The sequence below is a fragment of the Zootoca vivipara genome, chromosome 15 (assembly GCF_965207765.1).
Source record: "Zootoca vivipara chromosome 15, rZooViv2.hap1.1, whole genome shotgun sequence".
Classification (NCBI taxonomy): domain Eukaryota; kingdom Metazoa; phylum Chordata; class Lepidosauria; order Squamata; family Lacertidae; genus Zootoca; species Zootoca vivipara.
This window is the reverse complement of record NC_142598.1, coordinates 38,191,414-38,217,353: the sequence shown is the minus strand read 5'-3', so window position 1 is coordinate 38,217,353 and position 25,940 is coordinate 38,191,414. Positions and strand designations below refer to the sequence as shown.

The following is a 25,940-nucleotide window of genomic DNA, read 5'->3' as shown; positions in this document are numbered from 1 at the left end:
CCAAAATGTATCCCTTCCTAGCTAGTCCCCTGTCCCTATAAATGTAGCTTTCCTCTCCTCAGTCTTCAGTCTTGTTCACTTTAATAAAGAGCTGTTACTAGAGAACTGTCTCCAGCATGTTTTGTCAAGAGAGCTGAAATCACAAACCCCACGTCACAACAGAGCTCATCAGCTCTGGAGAAACGAAACGCATTAAACGCCTAGGTGTGGCAAGCCAACAGCATTTCCAAAGATGGTTTACTCACTCGTGAAAGGGATTAAAGAGCCGGCAAGTCTTTGGAAGAAGAGCTGGAGAACTTGCTTGTGCAAAGGACAGGCAAACTTGACCAAGACCAATTTAATTAGTTCATAAAAGAACAAAACCAGTTAATGATGTTACAGGTCATAAAACGCTAGCATAATTTGGTGGCGCAATAACCATAGGCCTACATGGACATAGGTGGAATATACTGCACCCACAAGCAGTGTCCAGGTGGGAATTGGCTAAAGGTCCAGGAAAATCCAGCTGTATGGCAGCCCATGTCAGAAGTGTTGTTTTTGCCGATTTCTCAAAAAAAAAAAACAACAACGAAAGCTCAGCAACTTTTCTTTCTGGATTTTGAAATATGGCAGTCCTCCAAGACACAAAATTCCATAAATTGATTTCATAAAATATAAAAATCACTCCAATGAAGGAAGACTGATTTATATGTAGCCCCAGGCGAGGGTTTGTTTATTAAATCACAAGTTCAATATAAGTGGTCCTGTTGTGTAGTAGCCATAAGATGGCTAGATTGGCCTCTACTAGAGCCAGGGCCTTTTCAGTACTGGCCCCAACTTGGTGGAACGCTCTTTCCCAGGAGACCAGGGCCCTGTGGGATTTGTCATCTTTCCGCAGGGCCTGCAAGACAGAGCTGTTCCGCCTGGCCTTTGGGTTAGACTCAGCCTGACCCCTGTGTTTTCCTCCCTCATGGCTTGGATTTATGGACTACTTGAAATGAGGCTGCATTTTAAATTTTAATACTGTATTTTAATCTGTATTTTAATTAATTGTTTTTATGTTTTATTGTAATTCTGTTGGTGTGAGCTGCCCTGAGCCCGGTTCTTGACTGGGGAGGGAGGGGTATAAATAAAAATTTATTATTATTATTATTCAGTGATTTCAGCCCGGTGCAGATAAGAAGCTGGAGGCGAGTATCTGGTACAACATCTCTTTACTTCAGAAAACAGATAAGAACCAGAACCTAGGAATGGGGAAAACTGGGGCTTATATAATAACAGAGGACTAGCAGGGAAAAGATACATTTTGGCGGGAACCAATTGCACAGATTCACTCAAACCAATCCGGCAGAGGATGCAAATCCTGCACCCTGAACCAGTAAATGATAGACGTTCCCGCTGGAACTTGTACATTCAAATAAACTCTTTAATACAATACAATAAACTCTATATTACAATACATACTTTGCTGTGCTATTACTTTAATACACAACAGGTCCCACAGAGGATCAAATGAACAAGGTTTGTTTGTCTAGGACAGGGGTCAGTAGACTTTTTCAGCAGGGGGGGGGCGGTCCACTGTCCCTCAGAGCTTGTGGGGGGCCGGACTGTATTTTTGGGGGGCGGGGGAGGAACAAATTCTTATGCCCCACAAATAACCCAGAGATGCATTTTAAATAAATGCACACATTCCACTTATGTAAAAACACCAGGCAGGCCCTACAAATAACCCAGAGATGCATTTTAAATAAAAGGACACATTCTACTCATGTAAAAAACACGCTGATTCCCGGACCATTCGCAGGCTGGATTTAGAAGAGGGTTGGGACGGATCCGGCCCCCGGACCTTGGTTTGCCTACCCATGCTCTAAAGCTTGGCCTCGTTTTCCAAGCAGCTCTTGCCTTTAGCTTTGCCTGCACCCGGGGCAGGGGGACAAAGCAAACCAAGGTTAACAAAGAGTGACAGCGTCACACATAATGCTTAGCTATAGCTAAACCAAGTTCTGTAAGCAGCCAACAAACCATGGCTTCAGGTTGTGGTTTGGTGGCAATAAATAAACAATCGTTAAGCCTTTGGACAGGCTCAGGCTACCAATGAAACTATGATTTAATAAACCATGGTTTAGCATGTGCAAAAAAGGCCTATGGTTATTTGCCAGCCTGATGAAAATGCAAACATACCTTTCAGGAGCACAGAGTGAGCTACCTTGTGTGTAGCCGTTGATGGAGCTGGCAAGTTCAGATTCTGGGTAGTGGGATGAGGGCTGAATTTCAGTTAGATGAGGCCCTAAGCTAATGAAGGTAATGGGATCCTTTATATGTCCAGCTGTCCTTTGTCAACAACAAATTGTCACTGTTTTTTTGTGTAGAAGATATGCTATATGGCAATTTATGGACCTAATAGGTATCGAAAGCCATTTGCACATAACAAGATATGTATTTTATCAAAGTAATTGTTGAACTGAAATACAATTAAGAAGAAGTATATTACTGTAATAGTGAAATAGTTATTAAGCTCTAACTTAACTATCATCAGTGCAGGTAAGATTTTTTTTAAAATCATTACAGTACTGTTTTATTTATTTTATGGTACAGTACATTGATTATTGCTATCATTTTATGGATCAATGGTCTCGTTAGATAGTAAAATTCATGTTGAATTGCTGTTTTAGGGGTTGTTTTTAAGAGTCTGGAATGGATTATGGTAATCCTTTTTGCATTGCTTTCTATGGGAAAGCGCACCTTGGTTTAGGAACGCTTTGGTTTTGGAACGGACTTCCGGAATGGATTAAGTTTGAGAACCAAGGTACCACTGTATATAGAAATGAGCAAACCAGTGATATTTTAGGGAGCAGGCGAGCAGACGGGGCCCATGACTTAAATAATAATAATAATAATAATAATAATAATAATAATAATAATAATTTATTTATACCCCGCCCATCTGGCTGGGTCTCCCCAGCCACGCTGGGCGGCTTCCAACAGAAAAATAAATCACAGTAATCTATTAAACATTAAAAGCCTCCCTGAACAGGGCTGCCTTCAGATGTCTTCTAAAAGTCTGGTAGTTGTTTTCCTCTTTGACATCTGTTGGGAGGGCGTTCCACAGGGCGGGTGCCACTACCGAGAAGGCCCTCTGCCTGGTTCCCTGTAACTTGGCTTCCCGCAACGAGGGAGCCGCCAGAAGGCCCTCGGTGCTGGACCTCAGTGTCCGGGCAGAGCAATGGGGGTGGAGACGCTCCTTTAGGTATACTGGACCGAGGCCATTTAGGGCTTTAAAGGTCAGCACCAACACTTTGAACTGTGCTCGGAAACGTACTGGGAGCCTACACAACACAAAACACTGTTGATGGATGTAGGTTTTATTTCATTTGTTTTTTTATCTTATATTTTGGAAATGTACATCCATTCTTTTCCCCTTTAATTTTTTCGGGGGCCCTAAACTATAGCTTGTTTAGTTTATATGTATTGAGTGGTATTGCCAAACCGGCATTGCCAAAACACTGGGGCGGGGGAAGGAAATACCCCATGTCTGAAATTAGTTATGCAGTTGCTGGAAACTAATTAGAAGGCATGGAAACACCCAGGTAATATATCCCATAATAGAAGTAAGGTATAATCTGGTGCCTGCTGGAATAATCTGGGGTGTGAATCCAGTAGGGAGTGTGACTTGAAAACAATCCAAACAAAGGCTGAATCTCCCTTACAATTGCAGTTGGAATGGAAGGTGTGAGATTGACAGAAACTGAACATGAAACTACATTGTAGCAAGGAGTGGGGAGGTCCTTTTCAGGAGAATTTTGCTAGCCGTGGATACTGAAGTCTGCTCTTAGAAGTCTAAGACTGCACCTCTCTTATTTTTATTTATTTTTTAACACCTGGGTGAATGAAGAACTGGGCTAGAAATAGGAGAAAGCTTTCCCATAATTCCTTACTGAGTCCATCCCTCACCTGAAACAATGCAGGTGTTGGATTGCAGCCTGAAAGTTTGCAAAGTAAACTACTGCCGAGACGTGGGAAGGTTGCCTGGGAATCTTACCTACGATTCCCTCGGGATTGGGAAACAGTGGGGTGTGTAAAAAGAGCTTAAAACGTGGGATAAATAAGCCTTGCACAATATAGAGTTAAAGAGCTGATGAAAGCTTGGACCTGAATCATAGAATTGTGGAGTTGGGAGGGACCCAAGGGTCATCTAGTCCAACCCGCTGCAATGCAGGAATCTCAGCTAAAGCATCCGTGGCAGATGGTTCTCAAGAAGAGAGGAGAGGAAAGGCCTGTGCTACACACAAGGGATGAGGGTGAATTTTATTTGGGCTGTCTTTCCTGTGCTGCTTATTCTTGATCTTATGAACTGATCACTTCAACCACAATACCTATCTGTTTCACTGCAGCAGAACCAGTGGGGTCAAGCTGTATTACGTGAATGATAGAAACTGAGATATGAAAGCTAGGAGCTAAATGGCACCCTAAACATAGATCGTGAAGCTGAGGCTCCAAGACTTTGGCCACCTCATGAGAAGAGAAGACTCCCTGGAAAAGACCCTGATGTTGGGAAAGATGGAGGGCACAAGGAGAAGGGGACAACAGAGGACGAGATGGTTGGACAGTGTTCTCGAAGCTACGAACATGAGTCTGACCAAACTGCGGGAGGCAGTGGAAGACAGGAGTGCCTGGCGTGCTCTGGTCCATGGGGTCACGAAGAGTCGGACACGACTAAACGACTAAACAACATGGGTGCAACGACGGAATGACTACCAACAAAATGACTAGTTCGAATACTAATAAGACCTGGTTTATACCACCAGTGAATGTATTAAACATAACAGAAAGCAGGAGAAACTACTGAAGAAGCCCGTCATATGGGCGAAACAGGTGAAAAACGCCGGCAGCCTGTCTATCATTGACCCTTCGTTTGACCTGCTGCCACTTTGCTGACCGCTACATAGGATTTATTTTAGGGCAGGGCAGGCTTTATATTTGGGGGAAGAGAAGAACCGAGTTATCTGGGACACAATTGGTCAGCTAGTTAAGTATTTACTTGATTGGGGGGGCAGCTATGCCCATAATTGCTAATTGTTACCAATATTCCGCCCCGCCCCCCAACTCTACTGTACTTTTAAGGTACAGTATTTTGATGTGTCAGTGGTTTTTTCTTCTTTTTGCATTAGATATATTAGAAAAGGCAGGCACCAACAATGCCCGTCTAGAAATATGTTATTCGGTTGTTTTTGGTATTTATGATGTATTTTGTGTTTTTATGTTGCAACGTCCCTCCCGAGACCTGCGGCTATAAGGCGGTATACAAATTTTATAAATAAATAATAATAATACCACTCCCCCGCCTCTACTGTTCTACTATGGCATTTTGATATGTGGGGTTTGGGGGGTATGTGTGTGTGTGATTCCCCCCCCCACTGGATATATTAGAAACCACCTCCTGAATGCAGGCCTGTCTAGAAATGTGTCAAATAAAAAATAATAATTAGCAGCTTTCATAGAACAAAGGATAAGGAAACCTTTCTCTTTCCCTTAATTTCTGCGGTCAGGCCTTTTTTGCATTTACACGCAAATTAAGATCATTATGCGGCTGCCACCAAAGGAATGCGCAACCCGCGCAAACTGCGCCGCGCTTCGGCCGTGCGCGGATAGGAAACGAGAACGACCCGGCGCGAGGCGAAGGGAAGCAATGGCGCGGCCATTCCACAGGCCGGTCCAGCGCGTCATGCAAATGAAGTGGGCGGAGTCGACATAGGCGGAGGAGTCGAACTCGGCTGCCGGCAGGAAACCGACAAAGAGCTTGCCCTTTTTTAAATGCACAGTGGGCGGGGCGTGATTTGCAGATAACGAGCGCAGGGGGCGCTTCTATAGGTCGGTCGTGCTCGTCATGCAAATGAAGTGGGCGGAGGAGTCGAACTCGGCTGCCGACAGGAAGCCGACGAAGCGCTTGCCCTTCTTTTTTTAAATGCACAATGGGCGGGGCGTGATATGCAGATGACGAGCGGGCGCTTCCATAGGTCGGTCCTGCTCGTCATGCAAATGAGTTGGGCGGTGTCGACACGAGGCGGTGCTCGGTGTGTGTGTTTTAGAACGTCGGCTGCCCCCATTTTTTGTGTTTTTTTTAAATTCGCGGTGGGCGGGGCGTGATATGCAGAGAAAGAACGGGCGCTTCCATAGGTCGGTCCTGCTTCCATAGGTCGGTCCATGCAAATGTAGTGGGCGGAGTCGACACGAGACAGCGCTCGGGGTTTGTGTGTACAGTATGTGAGTAGAACGTCGACAGGCCCCCCCCTTTTTGTCTGTGTGCGTCTTGGTGTGTTTTAAAGGCGCGGTGGGCGGGGCGTGATATGCAGATGAGGAGCGGGCGCGAGCCGGGCGGGTAGGAGGACGGCGGCAAACAGCCGCCTGAGGTGGATTCAGTCAGAGAGGAGCCGCCGCCGCCGCCGCCCGACCTGACGGACTGTAACCTGGAAGCGAGGGGCTGAGGGAGGGTCTCCCATCCTGACCCGAGAGACACAGACAGACAGAGAGACCCACCGCCCTCCACACGATACGAGCCCGGCTCCGCGGGGAATATGGCGAGTGTCAGAAATGGAACCGAAGGGACGAGCGCAGGAGGAGGAGGAGGAGGCGAAGAGGTAACGCCGTGGCGCGGGGGGAGGGGGAGCGAGAGTTGCGTGTCACACATGCGCGAACGTGTGAACGCCGTTACGCCACTGCCGAACGCGTGAGTCCCTTCCTTAGGCGATGAATGGGCCTGGCGCGGCGGGTTGTCCGTCGAGTTTCCGAGATGGGTCGAAAGGATGGAGATGGGGGGGGGGAGGTTTCCCCCTCTCACTTTCTCGCCTCCTGGAGACCAACAGGTGCTGCTGTGTTGCAGTGCCGGATTTACGTATAAGCGAAACAAGATCTAGCTCAGGGCCCCACTCTCTTGCAGGCCCCCCCCCCCAAAAAAAAAATTAAAGGGAAAAACAAACCTGGATGTACATTTCCAAAATATAAGATAAAAAGCAAATAAAATAAAACCTACATACAGCAACAGTGTTTTGTGTTGTGTAGGCTCCTACTTGTTGTGTGCAAATGGCTTGAGATACCTATTAGGGCCATAAATTACCATATAGCATGTATTCAACACATAAAACAGCGACAACTTGTTATTGACAAAGGACAGCTGGTCATATAAAGCAGTGCTCCCCAACCTTTTTATCGCAGTGGACCAGTCAACGTTTGGTAATTTTACTGCGGCCCGCTGGGGGGGGGGGACGTTGATTGTTTATATTTTATTTAGATTGTTTTGATTTAATAATTTTAATTTAATTGTATTTAATGTTCCTTGGGCGGCCCGGTACCAATTGATCCACGGACCGGTACCGGTCCATGGCCTGGGGGTTGATGACCACTGATATAAAGGACCCCATTACCTTCAGTAGCTGAGGGCCTCATCAAACCAACATCCGGCCCCGATGTGACCCCATAAATATTGAATGGTAAGTTCAATAATGGTAAATTCAAATCCCGCCCGAAAGGATTTTAGTGGGGTGTGGGGATAAAAAGACAAAATAGAACTCTTGCATCTTTTTTAAAAATGTGATGGTTAGCAGCGATGCTGTGTTGCAAAATTACGTACAATCATTCAGAAGTGAGATCTCATTGTCCCTCGAGGTGCTTTCGTTGTTATTTATTAGGCGTACAACACCCTTCATTTCATTATAATTATTCATCTAGGGGCGTAGCCAGGATTTATGCTGGGTGTGTGTGTGTGTGTGTGTCACAGCAGGATACCCACCTGTCATCACCCTCTGTCTGGCTCTGTTTTAGCAGATTCGAAATGAAACGTCTCAGCCAGTTGTTTTATTTTCTTTTGAGCCCAAGTGCTCAGGAAAAGACCTCCTGTCAAGATCTTCCTACCGTTTCTACTTTTAGTATTTTTATTTATTCATTTGATTTGGCCCGGGGCAGCTGCCCCCTGAATTCGTCTGTTCAGGAATTGCTTTGAAGAGCAGAAAAGAATTCCAGAGCTGCAGCTTGCAAATAAGTGCTAGCAATAGTTCATGATACAAAGCTTGCAGACATCATGCCCAAGTATCCTCTCTTTTTATTGTCTTCGTTTAGCGTTACACATATATCCCACCTTACTTCCAAGGGGTTCAGGGTGGCATGCATGTTTTCTCCCTCCTGATTTTTATCTTCAACACTTTAACCACAATGACTCCCACAGTCTCTTCTAACCTGATAGGTTTGTGGCTGTCAGAATGCCCTTTATCTGGGAAGACCCCAAAGGTAGATGAAATAGAATATCTCTAGCAGCCCCATGTTAAGTCGTTACTACCGTGTTTCTCATATTTTAAGGCATACCTACAAAATAAGCCATGGCAGGGTTTCCAAAGGTTGGTGAAATATAAGGCATACCCCGAAAATAAGCCATACCGGGTTGTGGTGGGAGGAAAAGGAAGATGCTGCTGCCACGAAGAGGAGCCACAAAGCCTCCAACACGAGGCAGCCGCTTCTCCGGGCTGCCTCAGACGGACGCCCCGCCACCTTCCCCCGCCCCCGCGTCTTGCCGCGAAAAGCCGGCACTGAACGCAACTTCGGAGGTCTCCGAAGTTGCGTTCAGTGCCGGGGGAGGCAGGCAAGACACGGCGGCGGAGGAAGACCTTCCCCCGCCGCAGCTTGCCGCCAGCATGGGGCTTGGCAGCGGTGGGGGAAAGGCGCAGGATCGTTCCTTCGCCTTTCCCCCATCCCGCCCGACAGAGCCGGATCCGACGAAGCTTTTTGCTGTACCATACGTAATAAAAATAAGAAATCCCCTGAAAATAAGCCATGCTGTGTTTTTTTTTTTGAGGAAAAATAAATATAAGACGGTGTCTTATAATATGAGAAACACGGGTATATATGATTCCTGCAGCTGAAAGTCATTGTGTTGCTTTTCTGTTTTTGAAAGTGGTCTAGAGTGGCCCTTTTCCATTGTACATTTTATTTCCTTATGGGGACCAGGACTGCAATATTTGAGGTCATTTAGGAAGTCAGTGCTCATACCATTGAAATTCTACACTCTGTAATAATAAACCACCTACATATGGCCCCTGTCACCTAGATACTGTGCTGCAAAGAGCAGGAGGAAATAGAACGCCTCATGCTAGAGCTGCTTGCATAATTCAAAAGAGAGTTTAGTCAAACAATCCAGATGAGCAAGTGGACAAATGATGCAATATGAAAAATATGGAACCGGATATAGTAGGCACCTATCCTAAATAGGAGCAATCAGAGATGAATTTTAGTTTACTTTTATATTATAGCTGGATTTCTGTGTGTTTTGTCTGAGCTTCGTATTAGTTTTAACCTGGAAAGATGTAATTAATGGCACTTTGTACAACCTGAAGTTGGTACTGGGGGTTTGATGAAGGAGATGGTTCTTATCATGGATCTTGCATAGCAGCAACACTTGTCATGAGATCCTGGCCTGCTTGTAAACTGTGCCATGCCCAGCATAGGTACAGCATTGGTATATACCGGTATCTAGATTTTTGTCAAGACTTGGCAGCTGTGAGTTAAAAAGTCGCAGACGACTTTATCAGGGGAAGAAAGGGGACTCAGCAGTCATGCCCAAACAGCCTTTGTGATGGTGCTGCAGAACTTCCTTTTCACTTGGCGAATTGCTTGACGTGCACTTCTACTATATGCTATCAATTTTATTGAATGAGGATGGCTATTATAACTCTTCTGACTGCTTTTTAGGACTATCTCATCACATAAATTGCTTTGCTTCAATGAATCTTTTTAATATTGGGACATATAATAACACTAAATAAAGAAGCAAAGGTAAAGGACCCCAGGAACGGTTAAGTCCAGTCAAAAGTGACTGTGGGGTACGGCACTCATTTCTATTCAGGCCAAGGGAGCCAGAGTCTGTCTGAAGACAGCTTTCCGGGACATGTGGCCAGCATGACTAAACCGCTTCTGGTGCAATGGGACACCATGATGAGTGCCAAAGTGCACGGAAACGCTGTTTATCTTCCTGCCGCACCGGTGCCTATTTATCTACTCATACTGGTGTGCTTTCAAATGGCTAAGTTGGCAGAAGCTGGGACAGAGCAATGGGAGCTCACCTCGTCATGTGGATTCGAACCGCCAACCTTCTGATCGGCAAACCCAAGAGGCTCAGTGGTTTAGACCACAGTGCCACCCGTGTCCCTTTACTTATACTAGTACATCATTAGGAATATAAAAAGAAAAGTAACAACGGGAGTATTGGTTATTTTAAAAACAGTGTCTTTTGGATAATGTCCAGAAAGCTTCAGTAAATTGTCTTTTCCTTCTATCTGTGCAACACATATTTTTCACTTTGTGAAGTTAACCAAACTGTGGGTTTTTGTTTGTTTGGGTTTTTTAACTTTCCCCCTAATTTTACCATTTTCTCTGGGATTCTATTCTATGTCAAGCTCCCCCTTCAGGTCTCTGGTAAGTTTGTCAAGCTATCCAGGGAGTGAAATTCTTCAGCAACTTGCCTTTCTGTATATCTTCTTAGTCAGAATCCATACAAATCTACCTAAACAGATTCTTTCATATGCTGGTTTTGGTAGGCAGTTTTATGATGCTCTGCCGGAGCAGACAGTGGTCTGAATGTAGCTCCTTAATGTTAATTTGTTGAAGCTTGTTCGTAGTTCACCCTAGATTTCAGGCCTCTTGTATCTCCCTGTAGGACAGACACCCACACTTAGAAACTGGTGGCCTGCCTTCACTGGGGCTGGGCTGAATCACTATAAAACAGGATTATGGTGGAGAAGACCGCAGTTTAAAGCACCGCACAGCAGGAAAGCTGTACCCTCACCACAATATGAGTTTTTCTGTTGAAAACACTTCTCCCAAGTTGTCTTTTTTGCATATGGGTTTCCCAGACTGGAAGTATCCGCCACTGAGGGGAGGAACAGTTGTCTCTGCTTTCCCTCCTAAACCTGCCGCAAGCTGAGAGTTTCACTCCACATCCCAACTGCCTATGGAACACTTAAATTGTACCCAACAACCAGTCTTATAGAAATTAAGACCTGGTTCCTAGACCACATTTGGATTTTATCTTATCTCAGAGGAATAAAATGAGATAGGCTTGTGACTGTCTTTTGCCATTGTGATACTGCTTTCTTTCTTGCAGTAAGCCACAAAGTGTTCAGTTAGTCATACAGTGGTACCTCTGGATATGGATTTAATTCGTTCTGGGGGTCTGTACACATCCTTAAACATTTGTATCCAGAGGTGCCTGTTCTGTGCATGCGCGCACGACAGGATCCCACTTCTGTGCAGGTGTGGCCGCCGGAAGCCTTTCCGTTACTTCTGGGTTTGCCGCGTGCATATCCTGAAGGATACGCAACAAAGGTGGTACATAACCCGAGGTTCCACTGTACTTTAAAAGTTCAGTGATTCCAAATCTTTTAACTATTCCTATCAAGTTAAAAACAAGGCAGGATTCCCAAAATCTTCTGAATCTTGTAACTATTGTTTATTGGTTCAGATATAATGAGAAACTATGGTAAACTGAAGAGTTCCAAGTATAATTGCAGGTTTCTGGGAAGGAGTCGGCGTATGTAGGCATGAGGCTAATTCATGGCCAAGTACACAATTGTGCTTCCATAATGTCTCATTTGCCTCTTGGCTTTAATGGTGAAGCAGGCAGAAAGGAGGCTGCAGTTTCTTCTTTTTTCTAAGAACGCTTTTGACTGCAGAAATTGAAAGATGTAAGGATTGGTTATTGAAATATATTACTTTGTGTGTGTGAGAGAGAGAACTTGAGTCTTGAAAGTACTCCCGCCCCCCATCGAAGAGTTAATTAATGTGATAACTGACAAAAGTATTACTAAAATTAAGTACAGTATATGTAATGGCCTAAATTAAACTTATTTTGACTCCTGGGCCTTTTGGATAAAATTGTGCCATGAACATTTCTAGGTACTGAATGTTAACCTAGGTCCTGAATGTTAACCTAGGTCCTGAGGCTAACTTACACAATTTTTATTCACTTCTGTTTCTCACAGAGATAACATATATCAACTTGCACAACACATTGAGCAGTGCAGGCGACATTGGATCCTTTGGCAATTATTACAAGGCTTATGCAAGAGTAGTGTGTGAACCTAGCAGGAAGAAAAGGCAGCCACGGGGAGACACTTTGAGCAGAGAAAAATGTCATGGCTAGGGAGAGTGTTAACCGCCACCCCTCTTTTCCCTCCTCCTCTGTTCCTCTTATCATTATTTTTAATCTAGGCTCTGCTACATGCATTTCCATATAAAATGTAGTTTGAAATATGTTTTGCATTTTAGGAAATGCATGTAATAAAGCCTTGGCTATTTAAAAATAAAAAGGAGTAGGGGGCTATCAAAGAGAACAATAAATGCCTAAGTTGCATTACTACAATATATAATATATTGTTGATTATGTCAGTTGAGCATCATACTAAGGAGTACATGTTTGTGACATGCAATTGGTTTCCAGGGGACAACAAAAAGATTCTTCCATCTTTAAGAAAACTGAAGCCTCTTGATGGAAGCATTACATGTCTTCAGGTCAAATTAGAAAGCAAATTAAAATAGCATTTTACTCATGTGCAATGCATCTATTTGTCCAATACCAAGTTGACTTGCCTGCTATGGGCTATTTTCTACAAATTAAATTTCATGGAAGACACAATCAATAGTGCCAAGGTCATTTGAGGAAACTGTCCCTTTGAAGTTTAAAAGAGACACCTTGTGTAATTTGTCTTTAAACTGTCATTTTCCCTATGACAAATAACTAGCTGCCACCAAGCAGGGGAAGTGCTCGTGTCCATTAATCCTGGACTCATGTCTTATTATCATAGACACTATGTGAACATAAATATGTGAATCTACTGCTATTTGCTCACAATACATTTCCAAGGCGTTCCTGGAGTAAAGGTTGAAGTACATAAGATCCTTTCAAAATGATCCTTTCAAAAGCAGATGGAACTGGAAAAGTAAAAAAGACAAGTTTTCATAAGGCTCTTGGAAATGGTGTCAACGGTAAAATGATGACAAGGCTGAGAAGAGAGTATCCTGAGCTTTAGAAAGGAAGAGGAGTCATTTTTGCACAGCACTCTGTGATTTGTCTTTCTCTCCTAAAGTGAATTTTTAATGAAAGACAAGTAGACTAATCTAATGCTAGCATCAACACTTTCTACTTTTCTGCTTACCATTAACCCAGTTTGCACATAACGGTAAGCCAAACAAATTGCTTAGCTCAGAGTCCCATTGCAGCAGGAAGACCGGGGGGGGGGGGGAGAACTGAAGTGGCTGTGATTTTTGCTGGGAGTACCCACACACGCATTCATGCTTTGCTGTAGCTTGGTTTAGAGTTGCTTGGTTGATTTTAATGACTGAAATTGGGAAATGAGATGTGCTTGGGCTATGTAAATTACTTTGAAGTGGAAATAATTCTACTTGCAGAATGAAGTTCAATACCAGCTTTGCTACCATACTCCAGTTAAAATTTGATAGTTTAATGGCAAGCAAAGGACTCCTCTGTTCCTTTCTAAAATATATACTAAATCTGCCAAAAGAACCATCTTTTATGGTAAACCACCCAGATAAAATATATCGGGTGACTGTAGATCAAAGAAAGGTTTTCATTCATATGTCTTAAACTGCCAAAGAGTTTATTTTATTCAGATTTCATAACTCGTGAAGTCTATAATTAGCATAAACCCTGAAATTATGCAGCTGTATAAAGGGAGTGTTCTAGCAAACATCCCTATGCACTGAAGTGAGAAATGGACTCAAGACAGCTGGCCATATCCCTTTGACACTGATGCACCAGTCAACCATCAGTTGGCAACTCCATCTCCAAAGAAAACAGGCCCTATGCACGAAGGGCTCCACCATGCAAAAGAAAATCTTGGATTCCCCTTCTGCACATGTAGGGCCCATTCTCTATGTGGCTGAATATATCTGTGCAACTGAATGTACAGCCATCAGGGTGTATCTCTTTTGTAGGAAATAGACACTTTTTGTGCATTCTGCAACTTCCATTTCGAAGTGATAACTCAAATAGCAACGAACACCAGTTTTGGAAAACTATGTAATTTTATCCTGCTCTCCCTTAAAGTAGCTCAAGGTGATTTCGTAGTATTATCCCAATAACCTTTATTGGTGAGGGAGAATTTAACCTGGTCATCCCTGCTCTATGTCCATTATTCTAACACTTCTCTTAATATAACAGTTCTTTCTATTTCACTTAGAAGGAAGTACAAGAAATATTTTGATGCTCCAAGAATGTATTTTGAAAATGTCAGCCAGTACATTGCAGTTTATTATGCCAATGTGTACTATGCCCGTGTTGTAACGGAGATTTCATGCGGCAATAATTGGCCACTAGGGGATTCTCTTGTGGTGTAACTGAGCAGCTTGATATAAAATAATTGGAAGCCACAGAGAACATGTATAGTTCTGCCTTGGAAAATGTACTGCCCGCTGGCCTCTGTTGAAGGCTATTAAAGGACATTTTTGGACCCAGTTTTTGTTTTTGACTGTAAAGAATATTCTATATGATGTCATTTAAACACAATATATGTCATTTAAGGCTCTCTGAGTAACAAGCTCTGAAAAGTCAGAACTGGGTGAAGCTTCATATTTTGCAAAGGTTTAGTAAAACCTAAAAAGTAACTGTCATAGAATCGTAGAATTGTAAAGCAACCCTCATAGAAACATAGTATTATGGAGTTCGAAGGGACCTCAAGCGTCATCTAGTCTAAGCCCCTGCAATGCAGAAATCTCAACTAAAGCATCCATGACAGATGACCATCCAACCTCTGCTTATAAACCTTGTACTTTGCATTTTGGGTCTATGGGCCGCAATAAAGCTCTGTGTGTGTGTGGCTTAAAAACCTCCAGTGAAGGGGAGTCCAGTCCACTACCTCCTGGGGGAGACTGTTCCACTGTCGAAGAGCTCTTACTGGCCAGAAAGTTCTTCCTGATGTTGGTTGGAAGCTCCTTTCTTGTAACTTGAATCCTTTGGTTTGAGTCCTAGCTTTCAAAGCGGGAGAAAAGCTTGCTCCATCCTCCATTTGACAGCCCTTTGGGTGGCTATCATATTTCCTTTCATTTTCCTCTTTTCCAGGCTAAACATGCCCAACTCCCTCAACCATTCCTCATAAGGCTTGGCTTCCAGACCCTTGATCTTCTTGGTTGCCCTCATCTGCACACATTCCAGCTTGTCAATATCCTTCTTAAACTGTGGCGCCCAGAACTGGACACAGTACTCCAGGTGTGGTCTGACCAAGGCAGAAAAGAGTGCTACTATTACTTCCCTTGATTGGGACACTAGACTTCCATTGATGCAGCGTAGACTAGCATTAGCTTCTTTTTGGTGCTGCATCACACTGTTGACATGATTAGAAGAAGGATTCTAGGCCAACACTGCAAATTCTATACCCACCTCAACGAAAATGACATTTGTACTGCCTTTTTTGTACTAACCTTATTTTAAGAACCTGTTAAAGTTGCCCTTATTTCTACTGCTTTTTGACTTCACATGAAAGTGCATCAATCTACAAAATATGGAACATAGGATTTTCCATTACAGAAACAGTGTTCTTGTGTTAATGAGTACAGAATATTTTATTCCAAAACTGCTTCAGCACACTGGGCTTTTTATTTATTGAGATGAAGCCCAACTTATTTATTTATTTATTTAGATACAGTATTATACAATATGTAAATCTAAAAGAAGTAAGAAATGTACAGTATATAAAACAAGTAATGAAATTGTTCTGACAATGCTTTGGGACTGGTGTTATACGGTGCCTAAATGAGCAGCATAACAAGATTCCCACAGCTGCATTTTGCACTAACTGCAGTGTCTGAACGGTGTTCAACAGCAGACCCATATAGAACACATTGCAGTAGCTCAAAAACAAAGTTATTAGAGCACAAAGCACAGTGTCCAAGTTGTCCCTGTCCAGCAAAGGCCAGGTGAACCAGGTGAAGCTGGAAATCGCCACTAAAGACTTTTGTGCCTCCAGTGGTAAGGTGGAATCCAGGAGCACTCCCAGGCTATGGACCTGATCAGCCCTAATGTTTTATGTGCATCTAGTAAAATAAAAGCCAGATCAAAACATTGCAGAGCAGGTTGTTGAATTTATATATTTAAAAATGGTATGGGGGGACCTCACTCTGTTATTTTTTATCCACCTGTTCCTCAAAAAGGAGGGCTGCCGAGAAATTGTGAGGTAGCTACATTGCAGTCAAGCACAAATGCTCATATGGACAAGTTTCTAGAGCAGCATGGCCTATGGAGATCCAAGGGTAGACAGGAAGGAAAGATGCTGATAAGCCAACACGAGGTGTGTTTTTTTGCAATATGGAGGGAGAGGAGCAGAAAACAAGCTATGCAGTATTTCATGGTCTCCAAAAAGTTGTTCATTCTCTCCTCTATGCAAACAAGCACCCAAAGGATCTCTTTGCATATCACCATGAAAGTTGTCTGCTACCCAGCTCAGAAAGGATCAGATGGAATACTAAAGCCCCTTAGTAATATTTAACTTCTGTAATGTCAATGAATAATCATTGCATGTTTGGAATAGAAAAAAAAGCTTTTTGCAGAACCGACCTGCAGTGTCTACACTGAAAATACCCCAAAATCTGTAGTACCCCCTGTGGCTTGGTTCCAGATTTCATATATTTCAAGACAGGAAAGCTTCCCTGCTGCTGTCTTCTCCAATATGGAGCCATCTATATTTTCTTTTTTATATATAACAGGCTGGCTGGTGCTGATAGGAATTGCCCAAATCATCTGGAGGGTAACAGATTGGGAAAGGCTGTCCTACTACAACACAGAACTGACTAAAGTTGTCCATTAAATAGAGCCAACTCCCCATTTACATGGGGGTTGCATTCTGAGGCACCACACACATTGGTGGGACACCGTTCCGCACCCGCCCGCTTCTGGGGCCAAAAATGGTGCATGTGTTAGTGGTCACATGTGCCTTGAACATGTGTAGATGGGGAGTTGCCTGTATTCCACATCAATCGTCAGTCTGACCATTTGATGTAGGGTACTTGGATTGAGGTGGTCTAACTTTGGTCCCTCTCTAACTTTCCTGGTCCTGCCTGCTCATTCCCTGCACAAAGACTAGGGGGCACACATGAGCCTGTTTTTTGCCCAGCTCCCAGTTCAGCAAATGTATAGCATAATTTTGTGGTCGTCATCTTCCAATGCAACCATAAATCTATTTAGAGATATATATATTTTACTACTGGAGGGTAGAAAACAAGTCTTGTTGTCATAACAGCAAAAGAAAAATGTGGATAGAGCCGGAAGCAGATGACATGTATAAATAGGCAATGAGCTAAGTAAAACATGCAAAGAGGAACGAACTTCTGCTGTTTCTCTGCACTCTCAGACTGACCACACTGAATCTGTGCCAAAATCAGCTGGCTATTCTTTGCTGTTTCTTGACAAAATCAAAGCTGTGTCCAGATATAGTGCTTTAATCCAAATTACATTAAAAGACACAGACATTGAGCTGTAACCATCCCTTCCCTCAAGGTTTTAGAGAGACTTTTGAGCTTAGCAGAAGAGCTTAATAGTGCCAGCTACTTTAGTGTTAAGTGTCAATTAGTGGTACACAGGCAGGTAGGTTTAACTGGATTTTTACAGTTGCATATGCTCTTCATACAGATTGTCCTCCACTTGAAATATCCAGACCACTATAACAAAAGAATTGGATAGTAAATGGACTATATTCTAAGACTCTGAATTTAAAATTCAGGCTAATGTTTTGAAAACAATGATATTGAGCAAAAACTATATACTGTCTATATTAATCTGGAAAACTCATAAGTCGATTTCACTGTGAACGTTCTTTAAAAAGAAGCAAAGAATTTAATCCATCAGAATTCAATCCAGTTTCTAAATCTCATTAGAGTCAAACACATGCTTGAATTCATCCTGTTTAAAATCAATGGGACTCAGAAGGTGAGAGTGCAGTCCTAGCTGCACTGAGTTCAGTAGAGCTTACTTCTGTTAAGGATTGAACTGTAAATCCACAAAGGTTATACATTTTTTCTAGTCCTTTTTCTGATAATGCATTATTGGGCTGGGTCACTGGTGGCACATCAGTGGCTTAAAAACTGGACATTTCTCTCTGAACTGCCTGGGGTTGTTCTTATTCACCTAAACTAATAATAATTTGCCTAAACTATTCCGAGGTAGTCTTGCTGGTACTGCCCTTAAAAAAACAACACCAACTGCTACATAGAAACATGAAACCTGGAGCAGGTAGTTCATGTTCAAACTTAAATGTTACTTGATGAATGAAAATATCATTGGTGACTAATGATTCTTACTGATAATAACATTTGACGTTTGCACAATTCGTTTCCACACAGCAGTGAAGATGGATGGACTCTGTTGAATGTGATGAAAGGAATGGGGAAGTATTAAAAATTGTCATGCGAGTGCTGCAAAGGGCTGCTTCAACCAGGCAACATTTGGGCATTTGTTGCATAACATATGCAGTTACATATTGTTCTTTCTTCTATCAGATCAAAATGACCTGAGAACAACACAAGTTGCCAGATTCATTGAGGATGCAATGAGACTAAGGGCTATCTTTTAAACGATAATCATAGTCTTACGACTGATCCTTTTATCCATGTTATTTTTAATTGTATATTGTGTGTATTCTGTTGCTATGGCTGTCAGCTATGCAAATAAAGCTTATTGATTGATTGATTGATATGGAGTTACAGTGTTGAAAGTCTAAATGCCTTAGGCTGCCATCCTATGCACGCTGACATCAGAGTAAGTCCCATTGGACTCAATGGGCTTTACTCTTCTGTGTTGGCATGGATTTCACTATTTAGTTTTACAACAGGTTGCTTGTGCCACAGTCCTCTGAGGGAGAAGTAAAAAGGTTGACCACAAGGGAGCACTCAATGCAAAAGGATTTGCTTCTAGTATCTCCATAGTAGAACAAAGGTCCCAAAGAAGGCAAACAGCAAATCACAAGCAGTGAAGAACCATATGCTCCTCCCATGAAGATAGCAGCACTCTTTAGATCAGGGGTGTGGAATACCCTGTTTCCCCTATTTTAAGACATAGTCATAAAATAAGCCATAGCAGCATTTTAAAGCATTCAAGGAATATAAGCCATACCCCGAAAATAAGACATAGTGATAGGCACAGCAGCAATGCCGGCCGCTGAAGGAGAAGGAGGAAAAAATAAGACATCCCCTGAAAATAAGCCATAGTGTGTGTTTTTTTGAAGAAAAATAAATATAAGACGGTGTCTTATTTTCGGAGAAACACGAGATGTTGATTGACCACAACTCCCAGCATTGCTGACCATGCCGGACAGGAGTGGAGGGAATTGGAAACCAACAAATTGGAAGGGTCACAATTTCCCCACCCCTGATCTAAATGCAGAAATGCATCTTGGATTTGAGTGTTGTCTATGTCTACAGTAGGGGTGGCTAACCTGTGGACCAGATATGACCCCGCAAGCCCCCACAGCTTTATTTCCTAATCCCAGTACTGTAGTGCTGAGCAAACAGTGAGATCAGAAGACAGAACTGCACCCACCCGAGCATTGTTCCTGGGGAAAAAACTCATCCATTTGGTCTAGTGCCTCAGACTAGATTCAGCTTCAGTCTGTTGGCTCTCATCCAGTCCGTTACCGAGACAAGACTACGGTCCAGCACATCCGCTGCCTCACCTGAAGATTAAATAGTAGCACCTTAAAGACCAACTAAGTTTTTATTTTGGTATGAGCTTTCGTGTGCACACACACTTCTTCAGATACACCTGAAGATGTGAAGGAGAAGTAGGCTGAAAAACACTCCCCATGCATCACTCTCTGGAAACGACCATCTAAGTGGGACCAGAACCACCGTAAAGTGGTACCACCCACCGCCAACTCAGACAGCTGCTCCAGAAGAGAGTAATGAGACACTGCAAGCTTTGGACTTGCTCCCTTGCAGCCACAGCAGAGAAGAGTGGAAGCTTTTGCTTCTGATTTTCTACAACTCAGCATGCCATCCAAATCCCAGACACTGAACAGCCCTGAGACCTGCCAGTTATAGGGCGGTATATAAATTCAATTTTTTATTCTTATTAATGGTAACTGGTTTGTTTGAAACAAGCAATAATTAAGATTAAGCACAGTTTGTTGGTTTTGCGTGCCATAAGCAAACTGCCCAAACCCCTTCAGCTGCAACCTCAATGCTTGCTGCATCTCACTCTTACCACACTGAGCTATCCGTGGCGTCCAAACTTTTTTCAAAGAGGGCCAAATTTGATGAAATGAAGGGTCGTGAGGGCCGGCCGAAGTTGTTGAGCTTTTTTTTAGGATTTTGCCCCAGGAAATAAGCTGCCACAGGGGCCGAATTAAACCGACCGGCGGGCCAGATTAGGCCCCTGAAACGGACTTTGGACATGCCTGGGTGTGACACCTGTAGCAGGTCATTGGAATAATCTTTCATATTCCAGTTCAGATCTCCACTTAGGTTCTCATTGTTTCAGTTGGCTTAAATTTAGAAGATAAACTTAGACTGCAATCTTAGATTGAAAACAGTTTGAGTTCATGTTTTTACAAGCAAGTAGTGTCTTCCTTTCCCCCCTCATGTAAATAGTAGGTGCTCAAGATAACTATTATTTTAGTCCTGTATTTGGAAAGAACTGATTTCTCTATAACAATTTAAACTTAAAACAACACTGCTACCTTGGCTGGTCTCTGAAGACATTAGAAGTTTGCAGTGGAGACGAAACAATGTAATGGGGCTGCAGCAAGAATTGCATCATTGCAAGAGTGTCCATGAGGCATTATGAGTGTGTACGTAGTGAGAAAGGTGCATAGTAATAACATGTTCACTGTGTTAGTACAAGTAGATTTTAAAAATCGTATTGTATGATTTTGTTTCGCCTTCATGAAAGAATCCATCATTATGGACTATATGGACTCTACATGGCAGCCAACTCTTTGTTACTCCTAGGCATATTTCTGTAAATGACACGTTAAGATGATGCCACCAGCCCATTAAGAGGATACCAAGAGATGCCCACTGCCCCCTTTGGACATTAATGTATCGTGTTAGCCAGATATGGTGTCAGCATACCCTCAGGACTGAGTGGGTATTCCTGCCATGGGCGGCATGGTGAGGCAACAAGAAGGGTAGACAGAGGACTTGTTACATCATCATTCTCTCTACATTTCCAAGAGTCTCTTCTGCTGAGAATTCAGAGATCTAGCTCAGTAAAGAATTCACAGTAAAGCCAATAAGACTCAAGGGTGCTCTAGCAGAAACATTAGGATATTTTTAAATTGTTGCCCAGTTTTGTTATGTCTACCCCACTGAGAACTTTTCTTGAAAGGCAGGATATGAGTATTCTAATAAAAATAATACTTTGTGTTTAAAATAACATTGGATAAACATATTTACAGGCCCAATTTTAAAAATTTAATACGCTGTTTCAGCATAGGTTGATGGAAATGTGGTTTGAAAAAGTTACACAACTAAAACTCTTGCTAAATTCAATACCTTATCAGGAAGAATATTTCAACCCCAGCAATTGGAAATGAATCACTTGCTTCAGTTCAATATCCTGCTTGGTGCAGGGGTGGAGCAAGTTTTTCAAGGATGCTCGTTGCAACAGAGATCCTTGGACTTGGTGAGCAATAGCCCTGAAGGATACAGGTGTAGCCCAGGGAGGGGGAAATAAACCCTGAAAGATGTATTTGGAGTGTTTTAGGGCCAACAACAACAATTAATTGTTCTTAATAATACTGCTTTTTAAAAAGTGTGCATAAACTGAACACACTATTTGATGCTAATTTCCTGCCAAAAACTACCCCCGCGCCCCATGCTGTATCTGATAGTCTCCTGACTATGAAAGTTCACGACACCATAAATTAGTTCATTCTTTAAGCTGCCACTTGAGTCTTTTTTAAAAGCATCCTTTTAACTCTCTATGAAACCTCTTCTGGTTTTCAGTATCCTTCTTGAACTTTCCTGCCCAATATTGAATACAATGTTGAATAAATATGCAGTCTCAGCACAGCAAATATAAATCCCTATGTATCTCCTTTAATCAGATAGCAGTAACTGGTACCTAGTTTGCATAGAGAGAGCTTGTCAGGTTTAGAATTCTGCTGCCAGCTACTTGGTAGCCAATGTCTAATTTCTTGTGACCCAATGGTGTGTTCCTGCTAGGGATGTGAATGATGTTTGTATTTTTCAAAATTGTCTATGAAATATTACAAAATTTGCTATTTTCTATTCCGTGAGTGTTTGTTGGATTATGATGCCTTGGTTCATATTATTTTCAATAATAATAATGGGGGGAACCTTTTTTTGTAATAATCAATTCTGCTACTGTACATTACTGTCACTTAATGCAAGTAATATCCTTTCCAAATGCACAAACATTGTATGTCAGTAGTAAAATTACACAAATCAAAACATGTTATCAGTTACGTCACCCAAATACATGTTGCATAACACACATAATTTTTGAAAGCAATTATGAAATCTGATGAAAGAGGATCAAAGAAGAATGAGCTGTGAAGCAAGATGGGCTCAGCAAAAGTGAGACAACATCACTAGTCACATCACTAGTCCCTACTCACTGTTTAGTTAGTTGATTAAAATCATGAATTCGCAACAAAAGTCTTGAAGAGATTTACAACAAAAAATAAATTAATAAAAACACCCAAACATAACTAAAAGCATGTTTAAGTAATGTTGCCATAAAACTTTATTACCCATTGTTGCAAATATATATTCTTACATGTGTGTCCTTGGAAGGGAAAATTGTACCCTGGTTTAACAACAAAAACCTGCCAGATGAAAGAACAGTTTGTTGCCCTTATGTGACACACTCATCCAGTTGTTGGCACACCAGGGGATGGTATCTGTAACAGATTGTCCTGTTGGTCAGGTTCTTAGAATTGCTCTTCTTTTTTTAGAGCATCTGATCTAAGTTCATAAGAGGTGAAATGCAATCTAGGTAACATAGCAATGCATTATCCTAGTCTGCCTTTAAATACAAAAGCAAACAAATCCCAGATTACTTGGGTGCCCCCAGCTTGGTCTTTTTTCACAAAGCAGTATTAAATCTAAGTGTCTCTAGTCTAAGACAATCAATACATTTATAAGCTGATTGCTATGTGTACAAACTCTCTGGAATTCAAGTTGAAATAGTTTAATAATTTGCTAGAGTGCTAATAACTAGCTGCTGTGGTGTGTTACCCGCTCTTGGAATTATTTGTACTGATTTCCCCTCCCTTACAAACATGTCCATTCTGTCAATAGGGGGATGAATAAGATCCACAGATCTGATGCATGTCTGTGTAGTACCATCAGTATCAGTGTTAGAAACTGAGATACGAAAGTTAGGAGCTAAATGGCAGCTTAAACCTAGTTTATGGGTGCATCAATGGAATGTCTAGGCGTGCTTTTTTTATAACAAGAATACAAAGCTGAAAATGAATGAGCTGCCGCTAAAATATTATGTTCATTTTTCACATGGTCTAGTCCTTGCCCTGCCCACCATCCTAATATTCTTAAGAGGATCTCTTCTCCAGTCTTCAGAGAGTATCTGAAAGTGGGGAGGCAGAAAAAGGTCCTCCTTTCTTTCCACTCTGCGGTTTTAATCTGAAATCTTTGGTGCAGTCCTGCAATGCACCCAGATCTCAGAAGCTGCTTGCACTAATGAAGTTCCCTGTCGCAAAATGCGCCTAGAACAGTGGGCATTTCAAACACTGATCAGTATGCCAAAGACACTTCTCTTTGTCATCTGAGTCCGGCATGGCTGTGAAAGTGCTGAGCTAGTGCCTGGAAGTAGGAATGGTCTGGGTGAAACCCAATAAACTAGCTGAATCCTGATCAAATAAAAGAAGAATGGATATATAGTTCCCAGAACCAGTGAATTGGTGTTCAGCTGGTTCTGAACAAACTGGATGTCGGCTCTGGCCAACAAGAGTTTGAAATGTAGTATAACTAATTTCAGCTTACTAACAATTTATTCTTACTAATTTGCAGGAAAGCTTTGAAGATGCCTTTGAAAACATCCCTGTGTAAGTATGATTTTTTAAAACCTCATTCTCTTAATAGAGATGCTGGGGGAAAAGGCAGAAGTGAGAAGTATGCGTTTAAATTAAACGTAGTGTTATCCTTTCTGCCCTTCCTACATCACCTACTTCCAACACTGCTTCTCCTTAAACTCCTCATGTTCCTGCTACTTGTTTCCTTCATCTGTATCTGCAGAACGTAGTTAACCTACTGCTTCATCCCTATTTTGTCAGCTTCTTCTTATTGTAATGACTTTTAACTTAGGGCTTCTCAGCACGGTCCCAGTCTCTTTTCATCTCAGCTTGTGGTTCAGAGAAGAGAGAACAAAAGTCACTTTATAGTGTCCATAGGTCTGCTTACCCCCTTTTAGGGGTGTGGCGGCCTTGTGGGATGACCAGCTCCTCCTTCCCACCGATGATACAGGACTGTGTGTTTGGCTCACGCTCCCGGCTTGAAATCCTGCTCCACATCAGCCTGCCAAATTGGCCAATGACAGGCTGGCACAGAGAGTTGGGCTCCCCAGGGGGCGGGCCTTAGGGAACAATCAGGCTTCCCTCAGGTCCTCTCCTAGGGGATTTAAAACAGCCCCAACCAGCCCCCAACTCCCAACTTTCCTTTGTCAGGTCCACCCACTCCTGTAATTTTACATTTACTCATTGAATTGACCTTGCTATGGCTGTGGTTCTCACTGTATTTTGGGGTCTGAATAGGAATTTGCCTATTAGGTGAATTGGCTATGTCTTGGAGGTTTTGCTTACCTTGTAGCAATCATCATAACTTCGGCAGTTTAGGCATTGGGTAACCTTAGTTTTGGTTGGAGGGGTGGTTGTACCCTCGCTTTCCCCTCCAGAAACAGGTTATCCCATTAAAGGGATTCATGGTGGAGTTGCTTCCGTCCATTTGCCCTTGCGGGGGCTTGGGCCTCAGTGAGAGGCGGTGATCCCTGTGGGGATCCTCCTATTTGATCTAAGTCATAGGAATCCCCACTGCCGGGTTGACCCTGATGTCATTTCCAGCAGACGGACCAGAAATAAATGCTTACTCAATGTCTATGCCAAAGCCATATCTTCTGTAGTCAATAAAGGTGTAGCCCGATTTGATCCCATTCAGCTGTGTGATCTGGTTTATTTGGTAGCTCATCCAAAGGGCACATTTGTTAATGTTCAGTTTTTTTGAATTGCACACGAACCATATGCTGCTCATGCTTGCTGCATGCTTATCCAATACAGCAAAATAACTGTGAGCGCAGTGCTGTCAGCTACAATATCAGATTTCCTTACGCATCACAGCCAATATGGCGATTGAATAAACACTGTGAAAATATTGTCATCACTGCTAGGATGTGTCTGTCTAATTAGTACAGAAAGGTCTTTTGGAACAATATGTTTGTTAAAGATCTCAATCTTGATGAGTTGTTCTGCCATACATATACAACTATGCAAATTTACTCAAATTGCCCCATTGACCTTGGTGAGTCTTACCTACACCATCTGAACTGAATAAGACAGTGTTTTCCAGCTGATCTGCAGATGTCCATGTGCATATAAGTCCCACCTGCTTTTCACAGCTTGTTGTCAAAAGTGAAATATTTTGACCCCACCTATTGCTAAAGTCCTGCATTTGTAAGGAAAGAGTAAGGAGAGCATAATGGCTGTAGATAAACTTCAAGTTGGTTGAGGGTAAGCTCAAGCTTTTTCCAGCACTGTGGCTGCCTGCATGGTAGGTTCTTCCACCAAACTATCAGGAACGCTTGAGGGAACACACCTATCCACTTCCATTTCTTGCCTGAAAGTCAATAACTGATTTCCTTCTTTTACACTGCAATCCCATGCATATCCATTCAGAAGTAAGCCACGTTGAATTCAATAGGGTGTCCTCCCAGGTAAATGAGT

General features: G+C 42.5%; 1 protein-coding gene across 3 annotated transcripts in view; it reads left to right on the top strand.

Annotated features, from left to right (window-relative positions):
• The first annotated feature begins 6,197 nt into the window (after window positions 1–6,197).
• The window catches only part of TTC39B (tetratricopeptide repeat domain 39B), a 54,875-nt gene continuing 35,132 nt past the window's right edge, over window positions 6,198–25,940 (top strand). For 2 of the 3 annotated variants that reach the window (XR_015947359.1, XM_035140777.3), the window contains exons 1-2: window positions 6,198–6,614; window positions 24,019–24,053. Coding sequence is in view for 2 of the 3 variants with exons in the window: in XM_035140777.3 (XP_034996668.3) it covers window positions 6,552–6,614; window positions 24,019–24,053 (98 nt within the window). In the remaining variant the exon portion in view is untranslated. Of the gene's footprint in view, window positions 6,615–7,367; window positions 7,464–24,018; window positions 24,054–25,940 lie in introns of those variants that run through there. The other variant, XM_035140778.3, reaches the window with a different exon arrangement.